General features: G+C 41.5%; 1 protein-coding gene across 6 annotated transcripts in view; it reads right to left on the reverse strand.

The window, feature by feature from the left end:
- tmem63c (transmembrane protein 63C) overlaps positions 1-21,839 on the reverse strand; it is a 33,062-nt gene that overhangs the window by 8,026 nt on the left and 3,197 nt on the right. Inside the window, exons 1-16 of one of the 6 annotated variants that reach the window (XM_020591210.1) lie at positions 21,494-21,765; positions 13,172-13,242; positions 12,021-12,246; positions 7,593-7,672; positions 5,717-5,804; positions 4,563-4,600; positions 3,752-3,894; positions 2,752-2,803; positions 2,519-2,627; positions 2,241-2,314; positions 2,035-2,115; positions 1,841-1,961; positions 1,500-1,633; positions 1,204-1,326; positions 107-260; positions 6-10 (exon numbers count right to left, since the gene is read on the reverse strand). In XM_020591210.1, coding sequence (XP_020446866.1) covers positions 6-10; positions 107-260; positions 1,204-1,326; positions 1,500-1,633; positions 1,841-1,961; positions 2,035-2,115; positions 2,241-2,314; positions 2,519-2,627; positions 2,752-2,803; positions 3,752-3,894; positions 4,563-4,600; positions 5,717-5,804; positions 7,593-7,672; positions 12,021-12,230 — 1,412 coding nt within the window. In that variant the 5' untranslated portion in view covers positions 12,231-12,246; positions 13,172-13,242; positions 21,494-21,765. Of the gene's footprint in view, positions 1-5; positions 11-106; positions 261-1,203; positions 1,327-1,499; positions 1,634-1,840; positions 1,962-2,034; positions 2,116-2,240; positions 2,315-2,518; positions 2,628-2,751; positions 2,804-3,751; positions 3,895-4,562; positions 4,601-5,716; positions 5,805-7,592; positions 7,673-12,020; positions 12,247-13,171; positions 13,243-14,379; positions 14,467-21,493; positions 21,766-21,839 lie in introns of those variants that run through there. The other 5 variants (XM_020591212.1, XM_020591211.1, XM_020591209.1 and 2 more) reach the window with 5 other exon arrangements.

Here is a 21,839-nt window from a genome sequence, read left to right on the forward strand (position 1 = left end):
TGATAGGGCTCTGTATAGGGAGAGAAAAATGATTCATTATTGAAACCGGAGAAGGTCAAAATGAAGCATGAGATCACAACAGTTAAAATCGGTCTCAAACTCTGACCCGCAGACTCTCCACAGGACTGGTGACATTGAACTTGTCCATGGTGTTGACGATGATGGCAGGAGTGGTGAGAAAGAAGAGCAGCAGGAAGAGGAGGATGTTGAGGAGGACACAGCGGAGCCACCAGCGAGACCCACACACTGACAGGTTTTCCCTGGTGACGGGAAAAATAATCACCCAGCACAGACAGGACAGTTAACACACTTCTCTCCCCTGACACGCCTGCACTGTACTGCACGTATTGACATAAGCCTGAAATAGCCCAGCTCAGTCATCCCCTGTATGTGAGTCATTGGACTAGAGAGCAGGTTGGGAACAGCACACTTGAATGCTCAGTTTTAATGAAGGAACAAAAGTCTCTGCTCAACGCCACAGCCTGTGACTGCTACAGTACTCACATTCACGCACAAACACAGTGCAGCCAATCAGGCAGAAAGCACAAGCAGCGAGCGCTACCATCTCTTCGGTTAATCTCCCATACATATGCATCACCTATTTGTTACATAATCTTGCTGAGGCTGCTGCATTTGCTTTCCAAGATAAGAAACATGCATTGTAGCTCATCCAAGTATGGATATGGAATGAACTGGTGTCTGAGATCTGCTAGACGCAAGCAACAGCATACTAATACATCTTAAATGTTTCTGTTTGTTCTGGGATTTTTTTTTTAAGAAAGAGAACAGCTCAGTGAAAGAAAAAATGGAATAATAATGCAGATACTTTGGCAAAGCTGAGATGTATAATTTGCATAGTGCACACATCGACTCTTTGAGGTTATTATTACAAGCTAGTGTCACGTAGCTAAGTATTTTTAAAGCCAACAGAACTTCATTTCAAAGTCCAGTCATGATCCTGAGGTTTCCAAAGATACCAATGTGTCCACTGTAAATGATGCATAAAATATGATAAATTAGATATAACACTCAAAATCTCTCTCTCTCTCTGGGTATCCTCTGAGTCCAAAGACATACAGATTAGGGTAAACAACTGCTTGTACTGCAGGTGAGTGGGAATGTGAGGAGGGAAAGGTTACAGCTCCCTGTGACCATACACTGGATAAATGGGTATATGTGAGGATAGATATGTCTGCTACTAACCAGATGATGTCACTGGGAGCAGGTGCGTAGCTGACCCCCCATTGGTGAGACTGCACCACAGTGGTGATGCTGGACTGCTGGGGCCTGCGACGGCAGCACACCCGACTGTAGTCCTTTACAATCCTGGAAAATGAAACGAAACATACAAAACTGCTGCAGAAATCTGCATCAGCACTTATGATGCCTACTTTTATGCCTCTCTCTGAGAACTTTATGGCTGCTCCCTGTGACAAGTGTATACGTGATGAGTGGACCTGACAGAAATAAACCTTGATGTCATACTGTTGTTAACTTACACGGCGGTCATCCTCTCGTCACGAAAAGTGACAAAGGCAATGCCCAGCCTCTTCATAGAGATGCGATTCTTCTCAGCATTAAACTCATCTGTTCGCTTTTCTTCTAACTCGCTGTAGTACTGCTCTGCATCCACCTGCAGAAAAAGTTAGCATGCACATTGCTCACTGCATCTTTGACTCTGAGATACCCACATAATACAACACAATGGCAAGATATCATGTGGTGCTACAGTTGGACTGCAGTGCCATCCAGTGGTAATGTCCTTTCAGTGCAGCACAACTATGCTTCAACTCTAACATGCAATCCACGTGCAAACCTCAATATCACCGATATAATGTACCTTTTCAAAGCCACAGATGTCGCAGCAGAATATCTGAGCGCAGGGATGAGTCTTGATCATGATCTTCCCCTCTTTTTGGGCCTTTGTGGCAAAATACAGCCTACCTTTCATCGCCTTGCGCCTGCAAAACACAGCATCCTCAGACTCATAATGATCACAAACAGTGTTAATCCAGTCTGTAGCAGGTGCTGCACCTCTCCAAGTCCAGCTTCATCAGCTTGTGGACATCAAAGCAGAAGCGGATATCAGTCACAGTACAGCTGGGGTAGGCCTCACTAGACAACAGAACAGACATAATTAGGGTGATGGGACTGTGCTCGTACATGATGTATTTGCAAAGAACAGTCAGGGAAGAAGATTAAACCTGAATTAACAGCAAAATAGAGAAATAAACATGTACTGGAAGTGTTTGATGATGAGTCCTGGGTCAGAGATCTCTCCGGGAATGGAGGTAATCATCAGTGTTCTGGCTACCTGCAAGACATAATCCAACCACAATGAATAGTTATATTGGATGCTCTCAAGACACGGACACAGAAAATGAGTGATTTGTATGATTTGTATTGGAAAAAATGTTGAAATTCCTTCTTGTTTTCAGAAAATAAAGCTTTTAAGTCTCAAGACAGACAAACTGAGTTTATAAAATTGATGTTTTTTCAGTGGAAAAAGGCGGCAGACCTTCTCATCTTCTCTGTACTCCAGTTTTATCGAGTGGTGAGCCATACACAGTGTCGTGATGATGAAGTAAACCAGAGCAAAGATGCAGTGGAGCCACAGAAAACTATCCCTGTGAGCCACAGAAACACTGTTGTAGTTTAAAATGAACGCAGGCACTTTACAGAAGTCCAGTGTTTTTTCATTGTTCTCTGGTATTTCATGAGATTTGATGCCATTCAGACAGTGTTACTTACTTTGCGTTAACATTTGCCAATGTTGTTCTTCCAAAGTTTTCAGGACTGTCTCCTGTAGAAATAATGAAACATGACAGAAAGTGAGACACTGTAATTTTTAAATGACTTAAAGGAAACCCCTCCCCTTTTGTCCAGAGGGTGAGGCAGCAATGTCACTATTCAGGGAAAACGTTTTCCATCCAATCTCTCTCATCTCTGTGAACTTTCACACAAAATTCAAACATCGCATTCATGCCTGACTCTGCTGTTTTAATTTGGGCACCTTTTGTTTGCTGTTGCCACGACAGCCAGTTGATGGCTGTTGGTTTATTTAATGGCTAGAGTGACACACTGGTCATTAACATGACAAGCAGCAGTAATAAATAAAGTTTCTGTGGTGGCCCAGGTCTTCATTGACTCCAAAAAGGATCCTGTCTTCAATCTATTATGGAATGGCTTACTCAATTCTTCCTACAGAATGAGCACATAACTGACAAAAGGCGTTTCTACTGCTGTTTACTGTAGCTGTTAATTTTGTGCACCATCCCACCACAGACACCTACATGTGTACGTTAAGAGGAAATGAAGCACTTTCTATTCCTACAATCTGACTTGGGAAAGCACTTAATGAATTTCCACCGGCATGCTAGTAACTCCCATTAGATGAGGTGCAGCTCTTGTGTATGTATGTGTTAAATAAAAACTGTTTTACTCCATACTGTAATACTGTGTTACTGTAGGTCAGTTTAAGCTAAAAGTACCTTTCAAGGTGATTTCAGTTTTGATCCTAAAAAGGAACTTTGGATGGTTTTAAACCTCAGCTTTACCACTGATTGTTTCAAGCTAAAGCTGATGTGCATCTAACCAATGAATCATTTGCTGTGTACATGTGTGCATTTGTCTCTGTGTGGCCTGGCCTCTCTCCCTGCGAGGTGCCCCATGCACCTCCTCTGAGGTTATAGATTTCCCAAGGCTTTTCAAACAGTCGACTAGCTGGACCATCATTTGAGGGCCAAAATACCCAGGAGGTTCCCGGAAAAGTTGACCGGCAGGATTATGGCCAAAGACAACAGGCAAACCACCGTCATAAGCAGGATGATGTGGCGCTGGAAAGACAGGTATGTGATGGCATCAATGCCGCATTTGCTACGGATTTCCTCGTCCCTGGAGAAAAAGAGAGAGGCAGAATTCTGCCTAAGACTGACAAAACAAAAGATAATGCAAATAATCACGGTCTTAACATAGCATACAGTCCTGTCCATTGGACAAATGGTCCTACAGCTTATACCTCATCATGAGGAAAACTGTGGCACCATTAATTTGGTGTCAGAAGCTGTGGTTACCAGGCACAGAGTTCAGAAAACCCAGTGTCATAAAATAGAAAAAAAAAAACTAAAAATAGAAATGAGAAGGCAAGAGGTGCTCGCTGGTCACATGGCAGCCCACACATTGAGAACTCGCAGTAGGACGGGTCTGCACTTTCCCAGGGATCCCACTGACAAAAGAGCTAAAAACAGAAGCACCCAAACTCCACCATAATACCTAGGAAACCATGGATACTGTGGAAGTTGATTTTTTTTTTTTTTTTACAGGCCTTAATCGGTTGAGCGCAATCCCATCTGAGCAAAGTACAAATATTCAAAGGAAAACCATGGCACCAGTGGTCGCCTGAGCCCAGACTCGTTTGTTTTTTCTGCTAAATGAGATATAAGGCGAAGCTTTACGCTTGACAGTGACATCAGCTTTTCAAGACTCAGGAGGCAATAAAAGGATGGAAGCTAAGATGAGACATGGGTAAAATAATTACAAGGGCAGCTGCTTCATGTACTTACTTCATATGGTAAAGAGATGAGAGCCATGAGCAGAAGCCCTAGAAGGAGAGGAGAGTCATAAAACATCCAGTGGATTGGCTATTAAAGATAATTAATGACATATGTGTGCAGACCACATCTGACTACTAGTATCCATCCACTATTTGCATATTAATAAGGCCTGCAAAGTGACAGATTTAATAGGTCTAGAATGGAGCAGTAACCACTTTACTGTAGCCTCAGCTCTGTGTAGTCATAGGGCGATGACTCCAGTCTGACTCTTTGGCTTACACTGTTATAAACATGCAGGGAGTGACCTCAGTCTGTCACACAGGTGTCATGGAGTCACAGACAGTGCAGCTGAGTCATGAGCCAAACTTTCCTCTTACAACAGCTGACACGGTGCCATCTCAGACATCAATATGTCACTGGCAAATTAACTAGCTTGTTATAATTACAGTAAATAAATGAGAACATGATCACGAAGACCGGTAGACTGGCAAACATTAGTGGTAATGTTGATGATAGTGAGCTATGCTGATCAACAGAAGGCTGACCTTTCACACATGCAGCAGACAAGGACTCACAATAGCATTCATCTGGGGTCGTGCTTGTCCTCACTCAAAGTGCAATATTCACTCACATATTAGCTCTGGTGACCATTTTTAAGGAAAAGAACATATTGTCTTTTTAGCTGCACTGCTGTATTGTATGTTCATTGTGTAGTTGCTAACTTTGCTGTTTGGTGCAGGACAAATAACATACGATGGAGCTCGAGAGCTATAAAACTGATACAATGAGCTAAAAGGCATTCAAAAAAGTATTGTTAAGGGAACAGCAGAATTAGGTAATACATTTCTGTGGGTTTGTCACTGTAACTTATTTCTGTACTTGAAACTTTGTAAATTATATAATACTATTTGGTGCAGCTGTAAAGTCTGGTCACAGAAAAACACCACGCTCAGATGAAAACATAAAGAAGCAAATATCTTATGAGGTAAGAAATGCATTCAACATCTTTGTTAGAACTTTAGGTCACATAAAACGTGTTTTGTTGAGAGAGTCTGAGTGCTTGTTTAACTCCACAAAGTACATTTATTTGATCTGAAAATACTTTAAAGAGGTTTACAAGTGTTTTTAGGGGCCGATGAAAAACTCCCAAACTCAGAACTCACCATGTCCTTGGTCTCAGAGTCGGACGGGCTGGACTCTGAAGGAGACTTCTCCTTTTCACTTGGGTCTCCATAAAACAGGGACGTGAGACTGAAGTGGGAAGACAATATACACAAACAAACAAACAGCAGGATCACCACACAAACACGATCATTACAACCAATATTATTGTGACTGTTTGTGGATATTTCTCTGTGGACTGCACCACTGACAGTTCAAGAGTGTGTCAAATTAAGTCAAGCATAATGCTTGACTTGGGTCAGGCAGAAGAAAACCATTGCAGGCCTGTATACGTTCCTGGTGAACCTGTACTAACTTCACCTGTCAAGAAATTCAGAATACAGCTCGATCACTAAAAAACTGACAAAACTTTTGATCTCTGAACAATCATTTAAAGGATGCATTTGGTGATATTCTATATATTTTTTTACGGTCAAAAAAATCCCATGAAAATGTGTTTTGTGTGTTAATGTGTGTAGCTGAGAACAGTCCCAAACAAATGCATTATTTATTTGTGGTTGAGCAATGTTTTCTAAAAAACCTACAGTACCTGGATCTTTTTAGAAAAAGTTTTAGCCTTAAAAAAAAGGAAAAAGGAATTACTTTAACAGGGCCAACCACTGACATACCATTGACATATATACAATGGACAAGTCATAACCACTTCCCTCCACCATGCAAAAATGAAGACAAAATACCATGAATACAGCAGCTGCCCTCTTGCTTTTTTTTTTTACAACTTGATTTTGTGCAGTAGTGACCGGAAGTGGAGTGACAACATCAGACGCCAATCGCAGCTGTCAAATCAACCAAAATACACCCCTTTTATGTCATCAAATAACTTAATTCAAAACAAACCTACCAGAAAAATGACCACTTGTACATACATCAGCGTGATTGTATCTACCAGAAACCACAGAAATCACTTCTGGGAAAATTTGTTTTGATTTGTACTTTGAGTTTTTAGTTTGGCTCATGTCCCACATCTACTAACATGGATGAAGCAGGATTTATGACCTATACTCCAACTAACCACCAGGGGGCGATGACGTTTTGGTGGCTTCACTTCTGAGAGTGACTGGGGGCTGAGTGCCACAGACAAGGTAGGGAAGTCATAAATACCTCAGAGAAAGCATTGTTGTTTTTCATGAGATTGTTAACAACAGGAAAAATATACAATAACACCACCCTTCAAGCCTTGTTTAAATTATTTATTAAATACCGAACACTGGCTCATTCCAGCTTCTGAAGTGTGAGGATTTTATGTTTTTCTCTGTTTTATATTATTGCAAATTCAACAGTTTTTGGTTTTGGATTTGTTGGTCAGACAAAACAAGCAATTTAAAGGCATTTTATACCTTAAACTAAATAAAGCATGTTTGTTAGATTAATCAATCAATACAAAATACTTAATATATGCAGTCAGCTCTGTAATAGACTTGTCCAAGGTGTATCCTCACCCAGGGAGAACTAGAATCAAGTCCAGAATAACTCATGAATGGATGAACTTACAGTAATATTGGCAGCTCTAAAATGAAAGGAGTGGCACTTTTCCATCTATACCACTGTACTGTATCTTTATATATACTGTACATGTGTATGTGTGACCTATATTATGTCTTTAGGGTTTTGGTTTCACTGTGAACATAACAATCAGTCAAACTAATTAAAGATTACATAGGTTAAAGCAGAACCTTTGTGCACTAATTTGCTTTCTACACAGTACCATTTATGCTCAGCAGAGGAAGCTAGAGACTGTAGAATCAGAACTCAGGAGTGGTTTCAATGAGAATTACTGCTCCATCTTAAATCTTGACATGGCTCAAGGCAGCAAAGTGTATCCATTTTTTTGTATAAAACATCGAGTGAGAGATTTACCTGTCATTCTCCATCAGCAGAGCCAGGCGGCCGTAGTCCCATGCGGCCTTCCTCAGACAGGAGAAGATGAGCAACAGGAACTGTAACACAGAACAAGAACATGAATGCAGAAACCCTGGGAATCTGATTTACATAGTCACACAGACATTGCATCCTCATCTGCGCTTGGTCTAATGTTATCCAGACCCCTTCCTTACTGCCTGATGCGAAAGCTGAACCTGTCTCAGCACAAGTACATACAAATAATAGACAAGTTCAAAATGCAGCAGCAATACTAAGGCACCATCTTTCTTTAGAGTAGTACATGGTTGTCTTGGAAACTACCAGAGACAGGTCAGCACGCACACACAAACACATGGTGTGCATTAAAGACAAATGAGAGTGGTCAATGGCAAGAATAAATTGGAACAGCCTCCATTCTGCCGCAAATGGAGAGCAGGCGCCACATCACAATGAAATGAAAAAGAACCTATTCAGTTAAATACTAAAGTCCACAATACTTGATTCATTCTGAACATCCCTGGCTAAATATCTAAGAGCATAACTGGGCTGTGATGAATGAATGCTGACAAATGCTAATGGAGTAAAAGTGCTGATGAATGTTTGATTTTAATTATAGCATTAAATCATTAACTCATTTGAGTTAAAAAAGACATTTGGTTAAGTGGGTGGGGATGACAGCCAAATTAATAGGAAGAGAGCTCCCAGAAATGTTGAATTATTCATTCTTTAGTGATCTAAAGCCGTGCACAGACAATCAGGGCAACCTCGATCCAGGCTTGTAGATGCATAATGAGTACATCATCACACCAGTCAGGGCCCAAACTGGAATTTCCGATGTCCATCTCTTCTCTGTTGTTTTAATTTTCTTTGTCTTGATGCGTGGGCATGCTCTCCTCAAGTCCCACAGATGATTTATTCTGTATGATGATGGAATTGATGCAGAGGCGTGCTCCCATCACCTGGGGGGAAGCGTGCTGTGACTCATGCTTGTCATTAAGAGATAGCACTCAACCTCTTGTTGTCTTGACAACCAGGCAGCGATAAAATAGGCCAATTAATACATGGAAGTGGCAGATAGAGAGTGATATCGATGCAGAGATCAAGCTTGACAAGGTTTGACAGTGGAAATGACGTAGCTGACAACTGCAAGAGGAAGGCTATTATTATCTGGGAGGCAGAAAGAAAAATATACAACTGTTTGTAAACAGCCCCTACCCTATATTATACAATATGAACAGAAAGTTATGACATGTAGCTTTTGTGCAAATTTATATCCATGACATGCACAGAATAAAGTGTCTGCATTACTGTGAACTCCAACAGTCTCAACTGGGAGAAGACAAAAAAAGTCTCCGCAGTGACACTATTTTGGCAGGTGCGAAGTTCTGCGTAAAGAGGTTTATTCTGTGAAAAGGTTATGTTTTGTAGTTTTCCTTCATAGAGCACTACAAAGCTGATCAAATCAATTTGGTAAAATTTGCCGTAGTCCATTCAGAAAACAGCAGAAACTGAGATATCCTGAATTTCACACCCTTGATACCCTGTCTTTCATACTCCATGCTGTTATTTTGGAGTGTAGGCTTTCTGTTCCAGATTCCTAAATACTGACCTACTCAGACTTCAAAAAGCAGAGTCACAGAAGACATTGCCCAACTGGCTGACCAGTAGTCTTCATAATCACTAACGGATCAGATGTGTTAATTAAGAGCATGTCTCTTTAAAATACATGTCAGATGACCTGGGAGAGATACAACATCGCAAAGGTGTTTTTTCCCCACTTACATTTGGATGACAGATTGTACCTTCATTTATTATTATAATTACAGACAGTATGATGACCTGTCAGTACGGACACCATTTACAGACATTTTAGTTAAAACTGTCTTATTATTAGGTGTCTAGAAGTCAAACATGAGCATGTGTGGTTTGATGATGCACAGTATATCTGCCTTCATTTCATACGTTCATGTGTGATGTCAAGCAGTATTATCAGTACTTTAGAGAGAGGTGCTTGAGACAGGATGTCCATTAGACAGTAGGTTGTTACAGAAACAGCTCTCTGACCATGTATCACCTCCCCATATTATCTCAACAGGGTGCTGGCACCTTTGGATATACAGTGGGTATGGAAAGTATTCAGACCCCCTTAAATTTTTCACTTTTTGTTATATTGCAGCCATATGCTAAAATCATTTAAGTTCATTTTTTTCCTCATTAATGTACACACAGCACCCCATATTGACAGAAAACCACTGAATTTTTGACATTTTTGCAGATTTATTAAAAAAGAAAAACTGAAATATCACATGGTCGTATTCAGACCCTTTGCTGTGACACTCATATATTTAACTTAGGTGCTGTCCATTTCTTCTGATCATCCCTGAGATGGTTCTACACCTTCATTTGAGTCCAGCGGTGTTTGATTATACTGATTGGACGTGATTAGGAAAGCCACACACCTGTCTATACAAGACCCTACAGCTCACAGTGCATGTCAGAGGAAATGAGAATCATGAGGGCAAAGGAACTGCCTGAAGAGCTCAGAGACAGAATTGTGGCAAGGCACAGATCTGGCCAAGGTTACAAAAATATTTTTGCTGCACTTAAGGTTCCTAAGAGCACAGGGGCCTCCATAATCCTTAAATGGAAGACGTTTGGGACGACCAGAACCCTTCCTAGAGCTGGCCGTCCGGCCAAACTGAGCTATCGGGGGAGAAGAGCCTTGGTGAGAGAGGTACAGAAGAACCCAAAGATGACTGTGGCTGAGCTCCAGAGATGCAGTCGGGAGATGGGAGAAAGTTGTAGAACGTCAACCCTCAGTGGAGCCCTCCACCAGTCGGGGCTTTATGGCAGAGTGGCCCGACGGGAGCCTCTCCTCAGTGCAAGACACATGAAAGCCCGCCTGGAGTTTGCTAAAAAACACCTGAAGGACTCCAAGATGGTGATAAATAAGATTCTCTGGTCTGATGAGACCAAGATAGAACTTTTTGGCCTTAATTCTAAGTGGTATGTGTGGAGAAAACCAGGCACTGCTCATCACCTGTCCAATACAGTCCCAACAGTGAAGCATGGTGGTGGCAGCATCATGCTATGGGGGTGCTGCAGGGACAGGACGACTGGTTGCAATGGAGGGAAGGGTGAATGCGGCCAAGTACAGGGATATCCTGGACGAAAACCTTCTCCAGAGTGCTCAGGACCTCAGACTGGGCCGAAGGTTCACCTTCCAACAAGACAATGACCCTAAGCACACAGCTAAAATAACGAAGGAGTGGCTTTACAACAACTCTGTGACTGTTCTTGAATGGCCCAGCCAGAGCCCTGACTTAAACCCAATTGAGCATCTCTGGAGAGACCTGAAAATGGCTGTCCACCAACGTTTACCATCCAACCTGACAGAACTGGAGAGGATCTGCAAGGAGGAATGGCAGAGGATCCCCAAATGCAGGTGTGAAAAACTTGTTGCATCATTCCCAAAAAGACTCGTGGCTGTATTAGCTCAAAAGGGTGCTTCTACTAAATACTGAGCAAAGGGTCTGAATACTTATGACCATGTGATATTTCAGTTTTTCTTTTTTAATAAATCTGCAAAAATGTCAAAAATTCAGTGTTTTTCTGTCAATATGGGGTGCTGTGTGTACATTAGAGGAAAAAAATGAACATAAATTATTTTAGCATATGGCTGCAATATAACAAAGAGTGCCAAATTTAAGGGGGTCTGAAAACTTTCTGTACCCACTGTATAAAAAAACACTGCTATCAAGGACCTCAAAACTGCAGTATTGTAGAAAGAAGAGTGCAAACGATGGGCAGCGAGCTTCCTGGTAAGTAGATACACATGGTCTAACGCTTAGATGACTAGTTGATTGATTGAATCGCTGATGAACAGAAAATTAATTGGCTATTTTTATCATTTATGTAATTTTGTAACAGTTTTGCATTAATTACAAATTTTTAGAAACTTCATTTTCTTTAACATTTTCTGATTTTCATAACTTATGATACTAAACTGAATTTCTTTCAGATTTGAGCTGCTGGTACAAACAAAGTAAGACATTTTAAAATGTCACCTTGGGCCTTGAGAACTTGCGTTTGCATTTTTTGTGACATCCTGACATTCTATAAATCAAACAATTAATCAAGAAAATAATCTGTAGATTAATTAATATTATAGGAAGGTCTTCAGAAAAATGGCATTATGACATTTTGAAAACTGCTTCATATTAACATGAACAAACTGTGTGTCTATTGCAATATTTTATTGAGTTATTGTGTCCAAAAGTGCTATCTGATGGCCACTGGACTTGCTCGTGCACTACAGAGCTCTTTTGGAAATACCATGACCTGTATGGCTGAGAATCTCCAGAGAAATACTGGAGCCACTGTATAAACTCTGTAAATTCGAGGTGGGTGTGTGCGGGTCTGTACCATCCAGAGCACCACATTGATGGTGAGGACTGTGGGCACCCCTCCAAAGGGCAAACCTTGGAGGACACTGCTGCGGGAGTGGGAGCGGTAGCATCTCTCAGCTGTGCTGTTTTCTTCCCTAAATGAATCTAGGAAGCCCAGAACATCCAGCTCCACAAGACCGCCCTCCACTGAGGGCTCTCTCGTCACAAACAGCTCAGAGTGCGCCATCAGGACTGGACCATACCTGGAGAAAAACAGAGAATGAAGAGAGTGAGAGCGCTTAAAATTTTATAGTTTAGCTAAACCACTGTTTAGCATTTTACAGAAATGCTAAGCTCATGCAAGAGTAGTGTAAGCGGCCTAATTGACGTCTGGCCCAGATATGACCCACATCTGGTCCTGGATGTGTTCTGGCAGCCACACTAAGGCTGAGTCATCACCATCATTCCATACAGTAGGTGCACCAGAAGAAAGTGGGAGATGCATAGCACTCACTCTAAGCACATTAATGACAGCATTTGCGAGGATCAGTCTAATGACCATCACATCCATTAGCAGCCAGTGATCCGAGTCTGCTTCTTCATCCGACAAATGAAAGTAGAGATGTCACATGAAAGTGACAAACTCCATGAAAGGCAATTTTACTGTATTTTAAAAGCCATAAATAATATGTAACAGGAAACAGCTAAGCCTGTTTAACCATTTAGACAGGAATACAGAGAATGAAGAGCCTTAGTTAACAGCACAAGAGTAAAAGCTTAATCTGTGTACTCAAGTGAAAGTTGAACAGCTTGTCAACGACAGGCAGTTATCCTCTCTTTCTGTGTATTTCCCTCTGTCTGTGGAGCATGCACAGGACATGATCATTCATGCAACCATGACCACGGAATATAGGCCTCAACCATCTGTCTTCCAGCATCACACACCCCCTGCTTTTAATCAATACAGTCCTGACTCCCAGCTGCTCAGCTTGTCTACACTCCTCCCTGAATAAACAGTCCGAGGAAATGGAGCAGCAACAGGGTGCTGACAAAGCTTTACATCGCTATTGCAAATTCATCTGAGAGGCGGACATCAGTCCACAGATTTCATGGGAAACTTCGGATTCCACAATATATTCAGAGATGTTGTTACTGTGAAAGAATACTATGCTCTGTTAGTAAACGTACCATGTGCTCTTCAGCAGAAAAGGGCAGCCAAGTCTGCATCACAATCCTCTGCTGTCCAACTTGCACACGAACTGTGAGGTAACAGGAGAATGAAGTGAGTGAAAAAGGGGAGAGGAAGCTAAAGGCCTCCAAACCGGCACACAATACTGAACTGAACCTCGGTGTGATTTATCACTGCGCTAATGATGTCACGTCCCGAGAAGCACTATCACTGTTTAGTGATCCTTGTTGTGCAGCAGAAGCCGTGGCAGGAGGTCGAATGTAGGAGGTGAGCTGATCAGTGGCAGTGCTGCTGGACTGTACATCACACTATCAGAGGGGTCGGGTGAAGAACAGAAGTACAAAAATAAATCTGCACCACTATAGTCTCTGGCTTGGTTTCTGTTGTGAAAGTGTACAGCTTGCAGTCAGTATTCAGATACTGTCAGATACATGGCATCTGAGCCTCCCAGTGGAAATGACTGGGAAAGAGACTCCCTGAGGATGGATCGCAGAGCAAATCCATGATACACACACACACACACACACACACACACACACACACACGTTTCCACAGAAGCAGATGAAGCATGATTCACGTTGTTCTCTACACCAATAATGAATTAAGCCACCGGTATGGACATAAGGATTATTTTACAGCTAAAAATGTATTACATACAGGCCTACAGTGCAAGTAGAGAACATGCAGCTCTCTGAAAAACTTTAAACAAAGACTACTATCAAATGAAGCAACGAATGGCCAGGCGGAGGCCGTGGCTCCCGTCTTTAAATTAACTTATACAGGTAGATGTATGTAGTGTACATCACTACTTTAGGTAATGAGCATAATTCAAACTGATAAACTGATTTAGAGAATATTTTGAAGTCGAATGGTCAATACTAGAACAATAATTCAAGCATTCAAGTAATAGCAATAGTTTCTTTAAATTATATGCACTGGTTGCAAAAACCTAGTGGTGATACTGATTGCAGGATTTGACTGTTTTTTAAATGAATTAAATCATGACAAAGCTGCAGTAGAAAAGTAAACTGTTCTGTGCCTCTTTTCATTCCTGAGATGAGCAAACACACCCAAGAGTAGCCGACTCTGTCACAAGAGCTAAGTCAAACAGAAACGATGCCCTATAATGAAAGAAAAACATAGCTAGCTGCATAATGGAAACACAATGAACTCTGACAATGTTTGATAGGCAGAAGCTTAAACAGACCTTTATGGACTCATTGAGCCGCTTTTTCCTGCACCAGACAAGCACATCTCTCTGAACACTGCAGCCTGCTGATGCTAGCAGCGAACCTCTTCCTCTCCACCTCCAGAACAGAGCAGGATGCCTGAAGGATACGCTCTGACTGTGGTGTGGTTTCACACAACATTTGGACAAACGTCACAGCATGACTCAGCAGTTTAACCACGAGATTCTGTGGATATTCTCTTTCTGTCTCATGATTTCTCATGTGTAAACACTTAGGCATGTTCAGGCAAATCTCATGGTATCCATTTCTTCTTCAGCTTTTTCAGCTTTGCAAATCATTCTGATCTTCTTCCCTCTGTTCATTTCTCTCCTCCTCATCCCTGAACCAGGCTTCCAAGCCAGTGCAGCAGATTACTAACTGATGTTTGGCTTGGGAAGCAGTGTTGAGTCTCCCACTGGCAGAATGACTGAAATCTCTGCTCTGTGCTCAGACTAGTTGATCAATGATGCTGAAGTCAGTATAGGAGCTGTGAGCTGGTGGTACGGTTACCTGAGTTTGAGTCAGAGAAGCAGAAAGAAGCAGGCTGTAGAGAGGAAAAAGCTAACTCAGGTCAGCCAGTCTGCTCTGTGCACGGCTGAGGAATCTCTATGCGTGTGTGAGAGAGAAAGGCTATCATCCCTGAGGACATACAGACAAAGCAATCAAACTGTAAATCAGAAGATCGATAACTTGCAATAAACCTACATTCAAGCCACACATATCTATCACTTCCTCATAATATCTCGATCAAATTAGCTCCTGCTGACGCATCATTAGTTTGGTGCTGTCATCAAGTACACACTGTGGCTTAAAATACAAAGAGTCTGAGGAACTAATTGCTAGTATGGCGACATGCTCACAATGACAATGCAAAAATACTGACATTTAGCTGGCATTAGCACTGAATAAAGTACAGCCGATGCTGATGGCATGTCTTCAGCTTAGCAGATATTTGGCCATACATACAGTATTTATGTATGTATAAATAACCTACTTACACTTGGTAATGACCAAGCACTTATTAGGTACACCTGCACTAACATCAATCTTTATGAAGCTTGAAATGTTTCAACTTTAGGTGAAATTGTAGGATTTTTTTTTATTTAGTGATGTTTATTATTGATGCCACAGTTAAAGGATGAGATATTTTGGGCTGCATTATGTTCAGATGTGTTCCTAATATTCTGACCCCTCATCATCTAGGTAAATGGGGGTGGGCATAAATATAACACCACCTTTAACTACATGTATGACCGCATGAAGAAATGGAATTTAATTCATTTCTGACAGTTTGACTGAAAACCGAGCCACTGGTGGTGTTACAGGAAAGGTCAGGGGGTCACCAGAGTGACTGAAGGTCACCCTCTTGGTATCATGAATAACTGTCCCAGATTTCATGATAACCCACCCCACAATTATCAAACCTGCTGGTGGCAGGTCAGGGATTGCCAAAATGAGTCCTCTTCAGGGGACCATGAATGTCTGTACTAGATTTCATGATATGCAACTGCTGTTATTTTAAGCCAGATCAAGACGGTGGACCAGTAAACCAACAGGCTGACATTCACTGACCCGTTAATAGCTAAAGCACTGCAGACATGCAACAAACCTCCCTACAAAGAATTTAACCCATAGCATCAGTATCCACAACTCACTTTGACCATCCTTTACTGTATATACTTTTAACAGACAAGTGATTTTTTTTCATCCTGTCATGAGAAACATCTTTAGAATTAAACATGTTGGAGTCAGATCCCAATTTCCAACTGCACCAGAGCCTAGTCAGCACTGTAAATCATTTGGTGGACATCCCTGGAAGAGCCTTCCCTCCCATCGGTCCCTCAACTGGATCGAGAAACATTACCTGCCTGAGGGGATGAGAGTGAGAAGACAAAGAAATGAACCATAAATAAAATGTGAACCTATGCTGACTTCCAAACCTCTGCACCTAATCAACTGCCATTCCACTGTGAGATAGAAAATGACCCCGAAGGACAACCTGCAATCAACATAAATAAAAGAATGAGTTGTTGTTCTCTTTGCTGCAATGACTGTGGACCTGTTGTTTTTCCCTACCACTGTTCTGTGTGTGTTGCCAGAGACTGTTCTCTCTGTATGAGACACCGATAACAGCATGGAAAGGAATGATTTGGTGCATCTCCTGCCATCAACTACATCTCAAAGGCCCCAAGCTGGCAGAATATGTATGAGTGGTTTTTCCTGCTTGCTTCCAAGCTAATGGAAGTATGGAAGCAAGTGGAAAGTCACCAGGGTGTAGACGGAACAATGTAAACACGATCTAACTTAAACAATGTAAACTTAAAGGCTGCATTAACTGGTTTTCAGTCAGTTGTGGGCAGTGGAACAAGGAGAAATAACAGCACAGACCTACAGAATGACCACCTTATAAAGTTGATATGGTGTTAGTAAAAAGTTTTCTGACCACAATGTGACAGCTAGAAAGAGGCAGAGGGTTTCAGTGCAATCTGCACTCCACCTGCTCACTCGCTCTCTAGTACACAACATACGAACACAGATCACTGAGGTATGTCTGCAGTTAATGCAGCACCCCCCTCCACAACCCCCACCCCACCCAGCCTCTTTCTGAAGGCTGACCGGAGCGATGACTGCACACAAACCTAACACCTGCTTCCTGTCTGGCCGCACATGCTCAGTAGACCCCCAGGGGAGTGCAGTGTGTCTGTCCTGCTGCTGCTGCTGTGTGGATTTGGCCATTCCTCATTAGGACCCGTCTGGCATCAGTGATAGCTCTGTCTAACATGTACGCTGGATGACACTGAACCTGAACAGTTCAGTAACCACACACACAACCTGCCTGATCTGTGATTCCCCTGCATCCCTCTGAGCTTCTGGAAGGTTCTACCCACAGCTTCTTATGCTGCAAAATCTGTTGGAGCTGCTCCTAAAAATGGGCCTGTGAGAAAACTTGAGCATCCGAGTTAAAATTACCTTCACCCCCCACATTTATCAAAACCTAACCCTGCTCATCAGATGAGATTCTTTCAGAAAAATCTCTACTCTCTCTACGTAAACCATATTCAACCTTAACATGAAGTTACTCAACACGTGTCAGCATACTAACACAATCAGCGTTGGCAGCATCACTATCTCTGTTTAGCTTACTATTCATAGTTTTTACTTATGGATGTTCAACAGCAAATAAAAGGACAATACAGTGGTTGTGTATGTTTCAGCCAAAGATTTGTGTATATACTGCAGTACACTTCAATTGTCAGGTCAGTTTATTAATAAATACATGGTGGAATCAAACTGCAGGCACAAATTTGTTATCAGCTACCCTGCACCCCCATTTAATGTGTGTTAATTATGCTCCCTTTTAATTAATACACTACTAATTACTAATTACTTACTCTCCTTAATTACTGTCAACCATTTTCCAAAGCAGGAGGTTTCTTTCTTTCTTATCGCCCAGGAAGTCAGTGGTTTACACTTATTTTTTTTCATAATATGAAAATTAATTTAAAGGCTTTAACTATGAGGAGATGTATTAATATGTTGTCATGGTTACAGTATATTGTTGCCTGCTGGGATTGTGATCAAAAAAGCATCAACTCTCAGACTGGAGAGTTAGTTGATGAGCAGCAGCCTTTTTAGAATGTCAAAATCTATATTATTCTTTCCTCATTGTCTACAGTATATCTTCTTAATGTTTGTCTTCACTTGGTTTTTTTACAGGAAATACTTCTCAATGCAAAGCCTTTTCCCACAGTATCTCATTTACATATTGTAAGGAAATTAAAAGCAGATAATGGCTGACTGGAAATGAGAAGCTCAATCTAAAACCTGCATTGCTTTAGAAAATGGCCAATGATACTATGAAGTAGAGCTTCAACTAATGTTTATATCCATTATCAATGAATCTGTCAATAATTAATCTGGAACCACTGGACTTTATGCTTTTCCCATAGAAATTACTTAAACGATTGATTATCAAAATATTTGCTGATTTATTTCCTGTCAAAACTATTTGTTAATTGTTGGAGCTCTGATATAAAGTATTTAAAGTAAGGTCATTTAAAAATAACAGAGAATCAGGATCACAGCTGTCAGAAGACAAAGCCTGCTCAAGTCGCAGCATCTGATGTCGCTACACGCAGAATCTCTTCTGCTCATGTGCTATCCTGCAGAATATCAGATGGTGCTTCGAGGCCACAGTGCATGTACAACAGGCTTAGGCAGTGTAAAATGTGTGATAAGTGATCTGTGCATGACTGTGGATATCTAATGCTGCTTCCTACACTAGTGTATAGTAAGCTTATGGCAGTATGCTCTCTGGTGGTGACAGTCTGTGTACAATACATGACTAACAATGCAGCACATGTTAGTGTCACTGGGACGGACCCCTCTGGAACAGCAAGTAAGTTCACAGCATAGCTGGGAGCCTGCTCTCCAAAGGTGAGCCTATATAGTAGATACTTGTTTAGATGGCAGGTGGAGTACAAACCGAGGTTTCACAGCTAACCACAACGTCACCAGCTGTTTTGTTCTGATACTCTGCTTGTGTTTGTTTTCCTGTCATGAGCCTCTCACCAAAGCATTGTCTGACATTTCTACTGATCTCCAGCTAACTGTGACATGTGGATGGCGAGATGAGTCACAGAAATACATCTCACACATGATGCAATCTTAGATGTATGGCACACACATACACCTGCATCCCACATGTAACTACCAGCACCACCACTATTCTTGTCACCACTACCAGAGAGGGCAGGAAGACGCCTGTTTGGTGCTGTGCTGTAGTGGGTGTGATCTATTATCACTGTGGGCTGTTTCTTTCAGATACTCACTCTGGGCTCAAGCGAAGCATAAACTCTTATTCTTTTGTGTATTAAAGGCAGGGAGACGGGGATGATCCAATCAGGGGCAGATCTAGAAATCTTTGAGAAGGGGTAGCCAGGCTGGGGCACAGACTCAGAGAGGACTGGTACATTTAAAATAGATGTAAAAAGTAAATGAAACCCCTAGTTGAGTGAATTAATAAACCACACATTATTAAGAATGAACCTGTTTTGTGTAAAAATGAGACACACGTAGGTGCTTTAGCTAACTCTGGCTGCACTCCTTATTTACTCCCAGCCGGGGACATCGCTGCTGCAGAGTGGCTCCCCCCACTGAATTGGATCATGCCAAGTACTCCACGATAACAAAATCAGAGAAGTGAATACAAACGTCATGGTGAGTGCACGATATAAAACTAATCTGCACAATATCAATTAGCTGTATTTAAGGCAAACACTTGTCATTGTTTTTCATTCATTAATACCAACAAGCATCACATTTTGCGGGAGCTGTCCAGCTGCTCAAGGTGCTGAAACAACTAAAAAAAAGAAAAAGAAAACCTCAAACATAAACTAGATCCATGGACTAAAGCTTATGTTTCCTTATAATATTCTCAAATGCATAATGTACTCATCTTCTTGCTCAGCAGCTGTTGTACAAGTCCACCATATCCATCTCAAGCTCTGTTTTCAATCTCAGCTTAGAGGCCCGTGAAATATTAATGCCTGTGTGATACTCGAAGATGGCCAGCATTTATTCTCAACTTGGACTTACTGTGTCCTCTTCCTTGAGATGTCTCATTAAAATTTAACACAACAGCCCACTGAACATTTTTTGATGACCAAACACTCAAGAAAGTATACTCCTGCACAGTGTCGAGAGAAAGCAACATTTTGGATTTAAGAAGCCATAAAAGGAACCAAATCAGAAAAACAGATTCAATTACATTTTCAAAAACTGATAAAAACATTTCAATTTGTTCAGGAGTTTATTACCTGCACACTTAGCAAGTGCAGTTGCTAGTTGCAAAGACTTTCATTGAAATCCTCAAATGTCTTCCAAGGCATAACATCTCTATTTATAGAAGTCATAAATGCCAGTCTGGAAACAGGATACAGCTCTGCTCTAATTAATGCACAACACTAACTGCCATCATCACTGCCATTATCCTCAGATGTATTTGTGTATATGGACCTCTTGGAATGACTATATTTTTATTAAAATTAAGTTAAATACCTCAATATCACTTTCCAATACAAGTAATAAGGCCTTTCTTCAACCCTTTGTATTTTAATATGCTGCTGTGCAAATGCAAAGTGCAAGAGTCCCACCGAAATTTCAAAACAACAAAAATCCATCCAGCCATCCATCATCTATACCAGGGTTACACCCTGGACAGGTCACTAGTCTATCACAGGGCTAAAACAACAAACAAGCAGACAAAAATCATAAATTTAATCTGGCATTTTAAAGGCCACATCTCTTCATCATAGTCTGTGAAACTGCAGGAGCTCTGACTTTATTTATTATGGATTCTGCCTTTGCTGTCAAACTACATGGCCTCATAATAAAATAAGATAAACCAAAAGTGAGCATTTTCAAAAACATAAATGACTATATATAGTAGTCATCCAGGGGAAATTCACTTAATATATATACAGCAATGACCTCAGTTTATCTGTAAAACGGCATTAGTTGCCTCAACCAGTCAAACTAATTGCTCACTAGACCAACACTGGCTTTGTGCCTGTATGGATCCAAGCAAGTCCAGACTGATACTGCAGAGAGAAGACAGCATGGTCACAGCATGAGTGGAAGCCACAAGTATTTCTGATCAGAGGCTCATATACAGACCTCCATTACAGACTTATCACCTGACTGGCTCCATGAGGAACAATAGGTGATGTAGCGAGAGGAAGGACGGCATCTGTTATGGGTGTGAAGGTCTGACACGTTGCCAGAAACATCCTCCTCCTCACCAACCAATAACAGCACTGAGCCATGACGCAAGGAGTTTCTGAGCGTTGACATGCAACTACATATTATAACCGCATCTTCCTATTTTAAAGAAAATGTGGTTATCACACCAATCGGGCAATTTCTGGGGAAGGCTCTGTGTCCATCTGCTGTCTGCAGCACCCACAACAGTGCGTGCACACCCATGTAAACTTGATGGAAACGACTGCGCCACAAATAACGAGAATAAACTCTCCCAGTTCACGTTTCGATCGCCTAGCAGATCCATGAGCTTTAAAATTCACAGCTCACCTTAGAAAGCTTCCTGATCGATGGCGTGCGCTGACGACCTGGATACTGCTGAGCTTTATCCTCCAACACCAACAAACAAGAGAAACTCCCAGCTACTCAGGGGCCGTCTGACAATAAAACACCTGCCTTGAAGGCGGCTAAGGGACCGTCAAGTAATGTTGCCTAGAATCTCATTTTAGGATGCGCAGGTTAGTTATTCCAATACTGTGACCAGCGATCCGGGTTAAAGTTACCTATTTAGTTGATACATTTGTATTGTAATCTATATTTTTAAAGATTTTAGCGGTTTCATTAACGTGGTTTAGGCCATGGGACAACACAAGACAAGCAAAGCGTGGATATGGTC

This window comes from Monopterus albus, unplaced genomic scaffold, assembly GCF_001952655.1.
Source record: "Monopterus albus unplaced genomic scaffold, M_albus_1.0 scaffold13.1, whole genome shotgun sequence".
NCBI lineage: Eukaryota > Metazoa > Chordata > Actinopteri > Synbranchiformes > Synbranchidae > Monopterus > Monopterus albus.